The sequence below is a fragment of the Melanostigma gelatinosum genome (assembly GCF_949748355.1).
Source record: "Melanostigma gelatinosum genome assembly, chromosome: 21".
Lineage (NCBI taxonomy): Eukaryota > Metazoa > Chordata > Actinopteri > Perciformes > Zoarcidae > Melanostigma > Melanostigma gelatinosum.
In genome coordinates, this window is record NC_136654.1 from 7,279,523 (window position 1) to 7,292,327 (window position 12,805).

The 12,805-nt window shown below is 42.1% G+C and overlaps 1 protein-coding gene across 5 annotated transcripts; it reads left to right on the forward strand.

Annotated features, from left to right (window-relative positions):
* The first annotated feature begins 47 nt into the window (after nucleotides 1-47).
* Nucleotides 48-12,194, forward strand: plekha4 (pleckstrin homology domain containing A4). 5 transcript variants are annotated; one of them, XM_079292809.1, is made up of 24 exons: nucleotides 48-259; nucleotides 2,931-3,000; nucleotides 3,099-3,197; nucleotides 3,311-3,383; nucleotides 3,498-3,598; nucleotides 3,776-3,894; nucleotides 3,992-4,204; nucleotides 4,335-4,635; nucleotides 4,817-4,876; nucleotides 4,997-5,152; nucleotides 5,725-5,784; nucleotides 5,899-5,979; nucleotides 6,094-6,246; nucleotides 6,429-6,527; nucleotides 6,687-6,795; nucleotides 7,034-7,107; nucleotides 7,650-7,754; nucleotides 7,835-7,925; nucleotides 8,112-8,161; nucleotides 8,632-8,751; nucleotides 8,842-9,237; nucleotides 10,011-10,132; nucleotides 10,244-10,353; nucleotides 10,517-12,194. In XM_079292809.1, the coding sequence occupies exons 1-24, from the start codon at nucleotides 219-221 to the stop codon at nucleotides 11,707-11,709; spliced, it is 3,996 nt and encodes a 1,331-aa protein (XP_079148935.1). In that variant the 5' UTR covers nucleotides 48-218; the 3' UTR covers nucleotides 11,710-12,194. The 5 variants fall into 5 exon arrangements, with proteins under 5 accessions (XP_079148935.1, XP_079148936.1, XP_079148939.1 ...); XM_079292810.1 differs by having other exon boundaries at nucleotides 8,632-8,739; XM_079292813.1 differs by having other exon boundaries at nucleotides 10,249-10,353; nucleotides 10,517-10,652.
* Nucleotides 12,195-12,805: the final 611 nt, after the last annotated feature.

Here is a 12,805-nt window from a genome sequence, read left to right on the forward strand (position 1 = left end):
TTAAGAGCCAGCGTAGGTAGATCACCGGACAAACACTGCAGCTACAACTCAGAACGGAGAGAAGGAGTGAGAAACAGATAGATATAGGTTCACACGTGCAAGGAGAGAAGCGGAGTACAGCGGGAGAGGGTTGTGGCTGTTTGGGCAACAGGAGCTTTTGAAACCAGGAAGAGGGGCAGCCACGCCTGAGGAGATGCTGTGAGGAAGAGTGCCAAGTGATGGAGCGTGAAGCAGCCAGCAGGCGGGCACAATTCGTCAGGTACAGCAATATGGCATCTTTATTATGATTTGTGTCTGATTTACTCTCTGTAGACTTTGAATAGTTACAAACTTGCTGCAGAAATACATACATGAGTACATTTCAGTGTTGCTTTATGAATTATTTGATAAATTAACAGTACAGTTTGTTATATATTTAACAAAAAAGACTGTTGCTTGAGGTTAACAGTATTGTGAATCAGGTCCTGCTGTGTTGTCTGTGGCGGAACTATTAAAGGCCCATTGGGGGACTTTATCTCAGCTTTGCTGTTGAGCCTCCTATAGCCCAACTTAACTGTGTAAAGTCATATGAAATATGCTGTGTACAAAAATCCAGGATCCTCATCGGGCAATATTCTCAGGCCATTAAATTAGTAGTTGTGACAGTGTGCCTTATGCCACTACTTTACTGATCAAGGTGAAACTGATAGTGATTCTGTTGGCATTAAAAGACATGAGAATGTAGGAGACATGCAAATATTTGTGTTGATGGAGAGGGAGGATATTTTATTCAACATGCTCTGTGACCAACTTCACATGATGCTCCAGAGTCCTTGGGCACCACAAAGCGCACTCTGTGTGGTACACAGACCCCCCATTTGTCCTCCCCTCCATCCCTCTTTAGCATTTTAAGTCTTCTCCCCGAGCAAGTGACCCCCGCTGATTGAGGAGGAGATTTTCCAAATATTTCACAACACCCACGTAACCTCCATCGGCGATGAGGTTGTTGGTCTCTGCTCTCATCTCTTACAAAGACTTGATTGTTTTCTCTCGTTGACTCCGTGTCTCGCTTGTAGAGGATCGTGGTTCAGCAGCTAAACCATTTCAAACCTCTGGGTCACGCACGAGTGCTTGTGAGAAGCTTCTCATGAATTTGTTATCTTCAAGTTCATCTGTACTGCTGTCTTATGAGGGTCAACAATAACTCCAGTTGGCATAAGCTGTAAAGCTTTGCTAAGACAGCTAGAGCAGGTGTAACTTACAGGAACTGAGAATCAGTTTTAATATCTAAATAAGGATACTTTTCAGTGAAAAAGTGACTGTAAACTAAGTGATTACGTTATTACATTATACATATATGCATACATACTTCTAACTGCAAATACATCCAATGCATACACACAAAGTAGTTTAGCATACAAATGTGTAGGTAACACTGACTATATATCTGATTACACACAAATATCACATAATACATAAAGCAATCATTTTTTCATGACATAGAAATGAAAGAAAAATTATAATTGAAATACTAGAACAATTTATATTTTATAAGTGTATTTATATTTCTATATACATTTATACAAATATAATGAGAAAGTATGAGAGAAATCAACTTTGTTGTAATTCGTGAAGAAAATGGTACTTTATATCGTACTAGAAGTAATTGATGACGTAAAAATAAGGAATTTAAGAGGATAGACATATTACATTATTGGGAACGCAAAGCAATATATCATTGTACATATATATATTGCATAAACTGAAAGTTGAAAGACATAAATGTGAGTTATAATTGAGTAACAGAGCACACATGAAAGAATAACAAAGTTGATTGTATAAAAAAGGAGTGCTGGGTATTTTAGTGCAAGAAAACATGCTGTCATGTGACCTGAGGTACATAAAGAAGACGGCATGACTCTACAGAAGCACACAAACTGGTAACACTCTGAACCCACCCAACACATTTGTCTTCAACAGGCCTTTTTACTTTCCCCGCTCCACACGCTTTTATTTTGGTTTTCTTTCTTCAGCAGTCCACGCTGCAGTTCTGCAGTTCGGGACACATTCCAAATGTCGCCTCTCATACCAGGCCGTCCCTGCTGCCAGATTGGTTTTCACACAGTCCCGGGGCCCCTCCCTGCTACCACGGCGATGCAGCTGTCACCTGTCAGTTTGGTGGCGGGGATGCGCGTCGGCCTGTTGTGCCTCAGAATAGAATTGTGGGAGAGTTTTCGTTGGAAGTGGGGAGAGCACAACACCAAGCGTCCGAGAGGATGAACAGTTGACTGGAGAAAACAAAAATATCTCATGTGGGAATGTGGCATTTGTGTGCTCGGAGGTTACATGGTGCTGTTCACGGAAGTGACTGACTGCTTCTACAGAGAGAGACTCTGGTTCAGATTGTATTGGTAAGGTCTTAGCCTCACTCACAGCAACCAGTTCATTCATATGTGTAGAGCTTGAGGTCGTCTCGTTGGGTACTTGTCACATGCCGTGTATGGCATTGGGGAAGCCAAGTGTTTGCTCAGAGGTTGTGGTAAATTATAACTTTACATGTGTAGATATTTGTATTATGTGTTTTATTGACTTTATTGAGCTGTAATTAAAAAATCCAGTCCAATTGAGATATTTTGTGTACTTTGCTGTGTGTGTGTGTGTGTGTGTGCCATATTTGTGTGTTGTACTATGTAAATATTGTATGACCTTGAATGAAGGAATACTTTCTTTTATATATACATATATATATATATGTGAAATACCCTGGTTAAAGTTCACCTTCACCTTTAGTTTGGGTGTAAACACTGACATTTCGTATGTGACATTTGCATCCAGCTCACGTCTCACAAAGGTTTATGACTGGGATCCTCTTGTAATTACCTCATCCTTCTTTGTCTATCTGGCTGTTTTCAGCTTTAATCCACATTTGAATATTTGTGTTTCCACTGCAGAATGGATGACCAGGACAGAGTCAGCCAAACATCCAGTGTGGCCACCATTTCCTACTTTCCTGTCATAAAGGTTTGTTTGAAGTTCGATGTTTCTATCTTGCACATGTGGATGACTTACTGCGATACCGTCAATGCATACTAATGTATTATTCCCTCTTCGGGTAACAGGAAAGTGATGGAAAGGTGCAAACATTTGGGAAAAGATGTATGGCTGCCAAGAGAGACCCCAATTGTCCTGTAGTCATCAGAGGATGGCTCAACAAAAAAGTAATTTTTCAAACATGGTCTGCTTAACAATTAATAACTTTTACTAATAACATTGAATGTAGAAGATTTAATGTAAAGCAAAGAGCAGCTCCTAATGGATCTCCCTTCTGCAGGACAGTTCTGGTTTGAAGCTTTGGAAGAGAAGGTGGTTTGTCCTCTCCAACTTCTGTCTGTTTTACTATAAAGGTACACAGCTTCCATCCCAGCAGTGTTTCTCGAGTGAAACCCTTTCATGTGCTCTGACTGTAGAACAATGCATCTCTTCTTCTGTTCATTTATTTTCTGTCCCCCCCGCCCCAGACAGTAGAGAGGAAACTGTGCTGGGCAGCATCCCACTCCCGAGCTACAGAATCCTGTTCTGCACACCACGAGAATGCAAGAACAGAAAGTTCACCTTCAAGGTATCATCATTTGGTGACTCGTCCAATCCATAAATGCATTGTTAACATTGGATTTTACAGGAATTGTTTTTACTCCACTGAACAAACCAAAGCGGAGACATGTGCTGGTCAATTTCATTTTACTACACTTTGTCTATTTGCTTCTGTAAGTTTCTTTATTTATTCATGTAAAACTAGGTGGTGCACCAGGGAATGCGCTCTTATTTCTTCAGCGCTGACACTCAGGAGGACATGTTGGGTTGGGTCCGAGCCCTCAGTCAGTCTGCTGCAATGGAGCCAAACTGCTCCCTGAACAGGTACAGCACAGTCACTGTGGACATGAGGTGTTATGCAGTAAATATCAAACGTTTTTCATGATTGAGCTTTTGTTTTCTGCATCTCTTGTAAATTCAGGCGTTGCTCGAGTTATCAGGATTTCATACAGATAGGTGGCAGCAGTGAGTCAGTGGACTTCCCTAAAACCCCCTCTGATGGAGAGGGTCCCTCCCAAAGACACAGACACGTCAGCAGGACTCTGAGCGAACCGAATCATTACACTGGCGGGAGGATGGAGACTTCGCGCTCAGATCCGAGGGGGAGGCGGAGTGTGCGTCACAGAAACAGCAGGTTGTCAAAGCATCTCTGAGTGTGAATGGCACATATTTAAAGCCCAGTGGTTTCCTTGACGAGAAAATCATCACCAGAAAAGTCCCAGCTTTGACATATCTGTCCTGTTTTCTGTTTTCTCTTCAAACAGAACACCCAGCCCTCTTGATTTCAGCAGAAGAAGAACTTTTGGGCCACACCAAGAGGAAGGCTCTCTTCCTGGCCGTAACACACCACCCACGCAGACAGAAATGATGGGAACGGGTTCTTTGACTTCAAGAGGTCAGCTGGGGTCACGACCTCACACACCAGTGGGAAGGGTAGACATTCGACCTCACGATGACTCGGACATGGCGCCACAAACCCTGTACTACGCACCCGCCTCGCCGAAGCTGGAGTTCAAATCCACCCCAAATACTCCAGTCACGGAGAGGTGGCACAACCTATGCAAGGTGTTTGGTTGATCTTGATCATAAGATGTTATCAGGGTTCATTTTTATTATAACGTGTCTCTTGTGGGCTCCAAAACTTTATCGAAGTGCAACACTTAATTCCCGCAGTAGCCCTTTCACAAGATTTTGTATCACCAAACATCTCACGTTACTCAAACCTAATCTTTCTGATTGTTCACAGCCTACACCTACCTATGGGTCCGTCCATCATATATCGAGTGGGAAACGACATTTAGGAAAGGTGATTGTAGTACAAACAATATATTTCTGGCAAGCATCCAGACTGGTGTTCAGCAGTGTAAAGTAGCATTGTGTATAACGCATTGTGTTCTCTGTTCTTACATACGGCCTCTTCCTTCAGAGCTCCTCCACAGGGGCACATGCAGACTTACTGCCCCCTTTGCCCCCATCAGCGAGAGCTGCACATGCCCATCCCCAACACCCACACCACCACCATCACCACCATCATCACCATCACCGCAGCAACTTATCTGTTTGTGTGCTACCGCCAGCCATGGTACAGCCCTCGTTGCTGCGCTCTGTGTTCCTATGGTGTCCTGTGTGGTTCAACTTTAAACCTGCGATGTGTTGTTTGTATGTCTCCTCAATAGATGTGGTGGTGTTATGTTGTTGTATCTAACCATGGGGACTCATTTTGTTATCAATGTGAGCAACAGGGTTTTTGTACAGCTTGTAATAGTAAGTGTAAAGAATGTCACTGACTTGTTTCATGTCCATGTCGTTGTGCTTCATTGTCAGTTTTTATTTGTGACTAATACATCCTATAGTGCTCATTGTTTACTTCTAGTTATATATTTGTGTTTTGTATCATTTTAATGATTATGCTACATGAAATGTTATATGTTTGATGTGAAACTGATATTTGGCAGAGGGCAGAAGCTTGTGCTGTGCTTATTTGAACGACAACAGCTCAGTCTACCACTGAAGCATTGCAGCATGAACCCACATTTACCAACTGCAGTCAGCACAATGGATTACAGAAAAAAAACATTCAAAAATGATCTCATTCAAATTGTATTTGCAAAAACAGCACTATTTAACAAAAATGATAACCTTGATGCATTTCAGGCACCAAAGCCTGACCCGAGGGAAGCGCCGCCAATCAGGCCTCTTGAAAGCGACGCAGACGTGAGTATTTACAATGTTGCCATATGGCTCTTCACTGTCACCAATACGGTGCAGTTACTCATCATCGTATAAGATGTTTCTCTCTGAGTTTTTATTTTAGTTTTCCCTCTTCAGGTTGTGTTGACGAGGTTATGTGGGTGTGACAAGCTGCTCCAGACTCTTTCTGTAGAACTGGCCCAGCTACAAATGGATAAGGTGGGTAATAATAAGAAGACTCGTTTAAGGCTATTTAGAATAACGATAGCAAACAATATATTGTGACTGGTTTGAGAATACAAATAAAAGCTTCTTTTTTTTTTCCTGTTGCAGGACAGCGTCCAGTGTGCATTAGAGGTGTCCAGACTTCAGCTGGAAGAGTGGAAAAGCCTGGGGCCCAGGGCCCAGGAAGAAGCCCTGACCCAGAAGGCTTTGCTCCAGGAAGAGCTGGTCACAATCCGGGCTAGAATGTGTGATGTATCGTTGGTGTGTAATTAGCACGGGGGACATGGAACCAGAATGAAATAAAGAATGGCATTGCATGAGTAGTTGACTTTATCATTAATCATTCAAAAGGGATGTGACGTACTCATAAACTGTCAATTATACTGTTGATATACTTTCTTCACATTCATTCTTTTCACAAATCTTCTGATCTTTTGATTCAGGAAATGGAGAGGGTGTGGAGTCAATATGAGAGGATGGAGAGTGAACTGTCGGTGATCCGTTCACACCTTCAGCACATCTGTAACTTTGGAGTACCACAGGTATTTGAAAACCACAAACTGGAGTGTGTGATGTGTGTTTTTTAATATTTAGTTTTAGCCACTGACCTTAATTAAAGGGACAACAATTCTACAAATCATTGAGGCTCATGCCTGAAGATACCTCATGAGTAATATCTTTGATTTCTTTCTTTTTGTCAGGACCAGTCTCAGGCCCAGAGAGAGCTGTGGATGATGGACGACATCCTAGCTGGACTAAAGATCAACAGGGATCACTTCTGCTTCTTGCTGGGACTACAGAGGCACCACAGTAAGCATCACCTTTCTCTCACTGTCATGCTGAAAAGTTTAGACTGCATCATGATTATGTGTAATAGAAATAAGGTGCTGTTTCAATGTTTTGTGGTGGTGGGTTTGATTGAAAGCTTAAATAATGACTTCTTGCTTCGGCCGGCAATAAGCAAAGTAACCTGGTTCATGTTGGTTACGTACAACCTGACGATTGATGAACAGTGTCAACAGCTTGACCTTTTCTGTCTCCCCCTCAGTGTTCCAGCCGACATCTCCACATCCCGGATCCCCTGGATCTCCCACTGAGAGAATGCAGAGTGGACTGCCAATGGTACAGTACGACTCCTGTCCATTGATTTGTCAGTGACGTTTGCTCTCTGCTTATGAACAAATGTGGAATTGTTGTCCGCTCAATGCAAAGGCTGACATCTGCTGAGATCTCTCAGTCCTACGGGTGTTTTCTTACAGTTTTGCCACAGCATTTGATTTTTCTTTCACAAAATTGCTTTAAATTCTACAACATACAGATCAAATTACTGCTCATTTATTTGTGCTGTGATGGCTTTATGTGATCTGGTCTTCTTTTTGTAGTTTCTCATGATCGTAGCTTAGTGAATATATACCATAGTGGATCAACACAACAGCAGGATTTGCAAGCCTGGAATTGTCTGGGCAGTTTTCTCCCTTTTATCCAGATATTATTAGTGACTCTTAAAATATAGTTTGACAGTTGGGATGACAAGGTGTGTTTTCCATCATGTCAAGGATTGATACAACATCTCTACATAATGTTGAGGCATGCATCAGTCTTTATCAATGTGGTATGGATGCAGTGAGATCTTCTTTCATGTCACTTGTGACAATGACCTGCAGGATGCGGAACAAGAGCCACCACTCCGCCCACCATTACCGCAGGAGCTACAAGAAAGCTTCCACAGCAGGGACCAGGGCCATGGCTGGACAGAGTCATCATATGAGGTGTGAACTATTGACATTGTCAATGACAAACATGATCAGGTTAGAAATATTTTACAATGTTTTCTATTCTTATGTTTCAGGGAATCTACAGCCACACTGTTGACCCTGCACAGAGAAAAGGAAACAGCCAGCCTGACCTGCTTCGTGTGAAAGCACCAAAAGACACATTCGGTTGGTGCAGAATAGAGTACATGGAAAGAGTAAAATACAACACAACACATTTTCAGACATCTAGTATTAAAGAGCTAGGTGTTTTATGCAAAATTATATTTTTATATGTTCACTCTCTCCTCCCACTTATCCTCTCTCACTCCCTCTGTCCTTCTCCTCTTTCCTCTATTTTCATTTCATCTTCAGAATCTGGTTCAAAGTGGATCCCACCAGATACAATGAATCAATCAACCAAGGTTTGATTCTTCATAGTTTCGTACTTGCTGGTCAAAACTATATCTGGATGTGTGCATGTGATCCAAAATGCTCCAAATATAGAAGCAGTCAAAGCAGATTTTTTTTCCTCGTTTCAATCACAGCCAAATTCCAATTCTTTGATTTCTCATATCTTCCTTGCAATTAGGGCATGTTGCAGTGCCTGTTGTAGGCGAGAGGGGGAGGCAGAGTCACATGTCTCAGTGCATTAGCTCAGCCTTCTCACATTTGCCACCCAACCTCCTTTCTCACATGTTCACAATCGCAAACACATACTGTATATGTAGATACAGATGCATATGAACATATGCACACATCCACCTCTGCACAAACTGTAGTAACAGTATTTTTGATATTCAAATACATGGATTCTGCTTCTTGCTTTACCTTCTCTAAATGCATATCGCTGTGGCGTGGGGTTCATGAATGACTTATTCTATATATTTTCTAGAAGCTGAAGATGAGTGAAGAAGAGCAGATTGAGCGGATGAAGAGGAATCAGGAGAGGTTAACTAATAAAAAGAAACCCCCCATACCCACTCCAGGTCAAAGTTCAGAGGCAAGAGAGGAGGTCTGCCAAATCATTAATCAGTATAACTGACTGAATCACTGCAATACATACCAATATACATTTACTAATCTGATCTTGGTATTTCCTCAGGCCCCGTTTCCTCTAAGAGTGACACGAGTTGTTACGTCTGTACTGCCATCCTCTATTGTGGCCAGACGAGTTTCTGTTGAGGACCCCCCACCTGAACTCGACAACCCATTGCCCGAGCAGATATCACCTGAGATGCACCAAAGATTGTCAGGGCAAAAGGTGTTGAACAAGCAACCCTGGGGTCTGTTGCTGGAAGATCAAAACCAGTCCTCGGCAGAGATGCACCAGGATGAGCCTTTCATAAGGACAAACAGGCAGCAGCACCAGGGAATATTGAGGTCTTCCAAGAAGGAGAAACGTTCAGACGCGAACAGAGCCGAGCCAACAGAGACCTCGGGGAATCAAGTTCAAGACCAAGCAGGTGTAGGACATGGGAGTCAGAGCTTGGACGTCAGGGTAAGAAAGATTGAAATACATTTAAAAGGAATCAAAGACTTGTATAAGCACAGCATATTTGGAAAGATGATACCATACCATGCACTCTCTAGTCCATTACAGTTGATATGATGGCATCTCATTCTAACACAACCCTTGTTATGCCTTCGCGTTGGTGATCCCATTCTTGTGAATGTGATATCTCAGGAAGGCCTGGAGGAAATTTCTTAAATTCTTTTCCACAAATGTCCACTTGGACTCAAGAATGAGCTGATTACATTTTGGTTGATGAAGGTCAATGTAACCTCATAAAACATGTTGTGCACATAACTCATGGATGTCAGCCGTAACTTGACTGGTTGGCGGAGGCGTTCAACCGTGAGGCGGTATAGTTCTCGTGTTTTGTTGACGTGGTAGCGCTTCCCTATGTTGTTATTCACAGACAAGGACATCTACAGTATATTATCCAACTTAGTGAAGTTACTAACAGTATGTTTGCATCAATCAGAGCACAGGCAGGTTTTAACTGCTTGTACACTCTAATGAACAAACTACAAAACTCAAAGACTTAACTCGTGATTTTGTGTTAACCATGTTTTACACCTGTGGTCTCTGACAGCCCACACAGAAGTGAAGAAGTGACATCTGAAATCAGTCAGTTCAAAATCATGTTCATAAGTAATTGTACAACACATTTAGGAAAAGTATCAAGCTAATAGAGCAATGTTCATTTCGTTTTTTTGAGGTGTTTTAGAGGGCCTTAGGTGCATTTTAATGTGACTCTGCTTGAACAGGCAGATGAACGGCAACCTGCCCTCCTGACCCCTGACATGGACCCTAACCTCTGTCTGACCCCTGAACAGCGAGAAGCCAAACTTCGTCGTGTGGAACGAATACGGGAGAGAGTCATAAGAAGGTAATAATTTGTTTAGTAATAGCTATATTTAAATATATGCACATGCACTTTACATATACAGTGTGAAAGTGTCCATAAATTGGTTATTCTATCTGTCTGTCTATTTATCAGCGCAGTCAGACAAAGAGCTACTACACTCGATCAACTGCCAATCAGGGAGGAGGGGCCGGACGTTCATCAGGTGCCCCCTGACACAGCTAGAAAACAAAGGATGAAAGCAGGTACATATTCACCAACACAAGATCAAGAAGTAAATGATTGCAAGTAAATTCAATTTGGTAAACCCAACTATTACAAAGCTGCTTCATCAGTAGAAGTATCATGGAAAGGCACACTACCCATGCTCTAACTTACTGGCAAATTGTGGTACGTTCCTGTTTTCAGACCATCAATTATATGGAAGCTGTGATCACATCAGAGGCTCTGCAGAACTTCAGCTTTGTAGTGGAAGATCTCAGGATGAAGATGAAAGAGACCGCCATCTGAAAAAATCGAAAAGTCAAGTCAAATTTGGGGACAAAACACAACACAAAGATCACGGTGTGAGAACAGGGGTTGCCAAAAATAAAATAAAACGTCCAGCTTCACCCTATCACATCTCCTCTATGACAGTCTATCAGAAAGATGGAGGCAAGGGATTTACAAGTCGCAAGGATGTAGAGGAGCAAAAGCTTGAAGAAGCTGCCACTGATGACAATGAAAGTGATTTTTCTTCCTCCGAGCTGAGAGCCAAGTGGTTCCTCTCCACCAACCAGTGGCAAGGGTTCGTACCTTTGCAGATCCCTGGCATAGACTCGTGCCATGAGGAGGTATCAGACGTCGAGAACCAACCAGCATGCACCGACGACGTGACCGATTCCAATGAAATGTCATCCGCAGTCAGCGAAAGCTTAGAGAAAATGAAAGAGAACCATTCACTCTTCTATAAGATTACATGTGACATTACTATTTCAGACACAGATATTACAACGAATGATGGAAATTCAAATGCCCAAACGTCATGCAGGCTAGATGAAGAAGACCTGCATATCACTGAATCTGTGACGGATGAATCATCCCATAATGTTGGGAGATCTTCTAACCGAGAGAGCAAGGATTCGAGCCTGCATTTGCCATCAGACTTTAATGAAAATATTCACTCAATTAATAATGTACTCAAGGATTCAACCAAGGACAAAGCAGCCAGTCCAACAAAGGAGGCTTGTGTTCATAAATATGTCCCTCAAAAAGAATGTGAAGACACCTCAAGGCAAGACAGACAGTTGGAAGTTAGAGAAACTGTCCATGGAGCGTCTGTTGAGGACAATGCGTCTGATCAGGCCCTGGATGATGAATATGTAAAGTCAAGAGAAGAACAAAGTTTGGCGAAGGTGTCAGAGGACCGGAAGGTGGACCAAGAGAGCGCTGAAGAGCCGAGGAAATGTTGTAGTTTCAGTGAGGGGAACAAAGAGACAGCCCAAGAAGGAGGCCACAACCACTCCATCGCTCCATCCAGCTCTCTGTATGAGGGCGTAAGTGTGACTCGGAGTTCCTCTTTTGGGAAGGCACGAGTTACAGTACTAAGGACAAGTTTGTAGAGGCAAGAACAGCGAAGGCTTAACGAGCTTAAATGATTGAAAGGACAAGAACACAGTTAAGTGATTTTTTTGGTAACGGAAAAGGACTGAAGAAGAGGACTGTAAAGTGATTGAAGGAATCTGTACATGATTTTGGATTATAAATGGTAAAATGGGAACATACAATGTCAGAAATAGTCCTATGATTTGGTAAACTTGAACATTTCCATTATTCACCATAGGTTTGAAACAGATTATAGTTATAATAGAAAGTCTTACAAATATTTCATGAAAACAAAATCTATGTATTAAAATATTGGTCTTGCACGTTGTTGTTTTTTGGTGATAAACACCAAATACCTTATGTTTAGTCGAAAACATGCCCAGTATTATTTCATTCCTCTCAAAACATACATCTGACACGACACAGCAATGATGATCGCTGCTTGTGGATGGCAACATAACCCTGTTATTGTCACTGTAACAAACTGTGTTTTGTATCTCAAATATCCTGATTAATAAACATGCAGTGTGCTACATCGGGACACCGACTCTTTGTATCTGCAAGAAACTCTCATTTCATATATTCTTTTTTATCGGTCAATGAAAGCCCCACCACCACCCCCATCCCTAAATGCTTCGGTGCTGCTCTCTGACAAGCCCTGATGCAGAATTAAACAGAGACAGTAAAAATGCCTTTGTCACTTTAAATCCTTGCCGCGTCTCAGTCGATGACATCATTGTCTGAGAACACATTACATCACCCCTTCCCAGGCTCCCGCTCTCTTAAAGACAGCACCACCTTATGTTTACTGGGCTACACATATGCACATATACACACACACAGAGAGAGAGAGAGACCCGCTTATCTGTTTCCAAATGCAATATCAATATCAACATGCATATTAATTCAGAACAGCATCCAGATGTGACCAATTCCACAAATGTATTCAAGAGCTACAAGTTGGCGTTTAGATGTAATAAAATTCACTTTAAACATAATCCTGGTATGATTGAATAGTACTTTCCTACCACAGACAGTGAAGGCATTCCTGATAACATTTTAAATAAGAGCTTGTGTGTTTTTTTATCTGCAGTATCTCAAGCTGCATGCAGC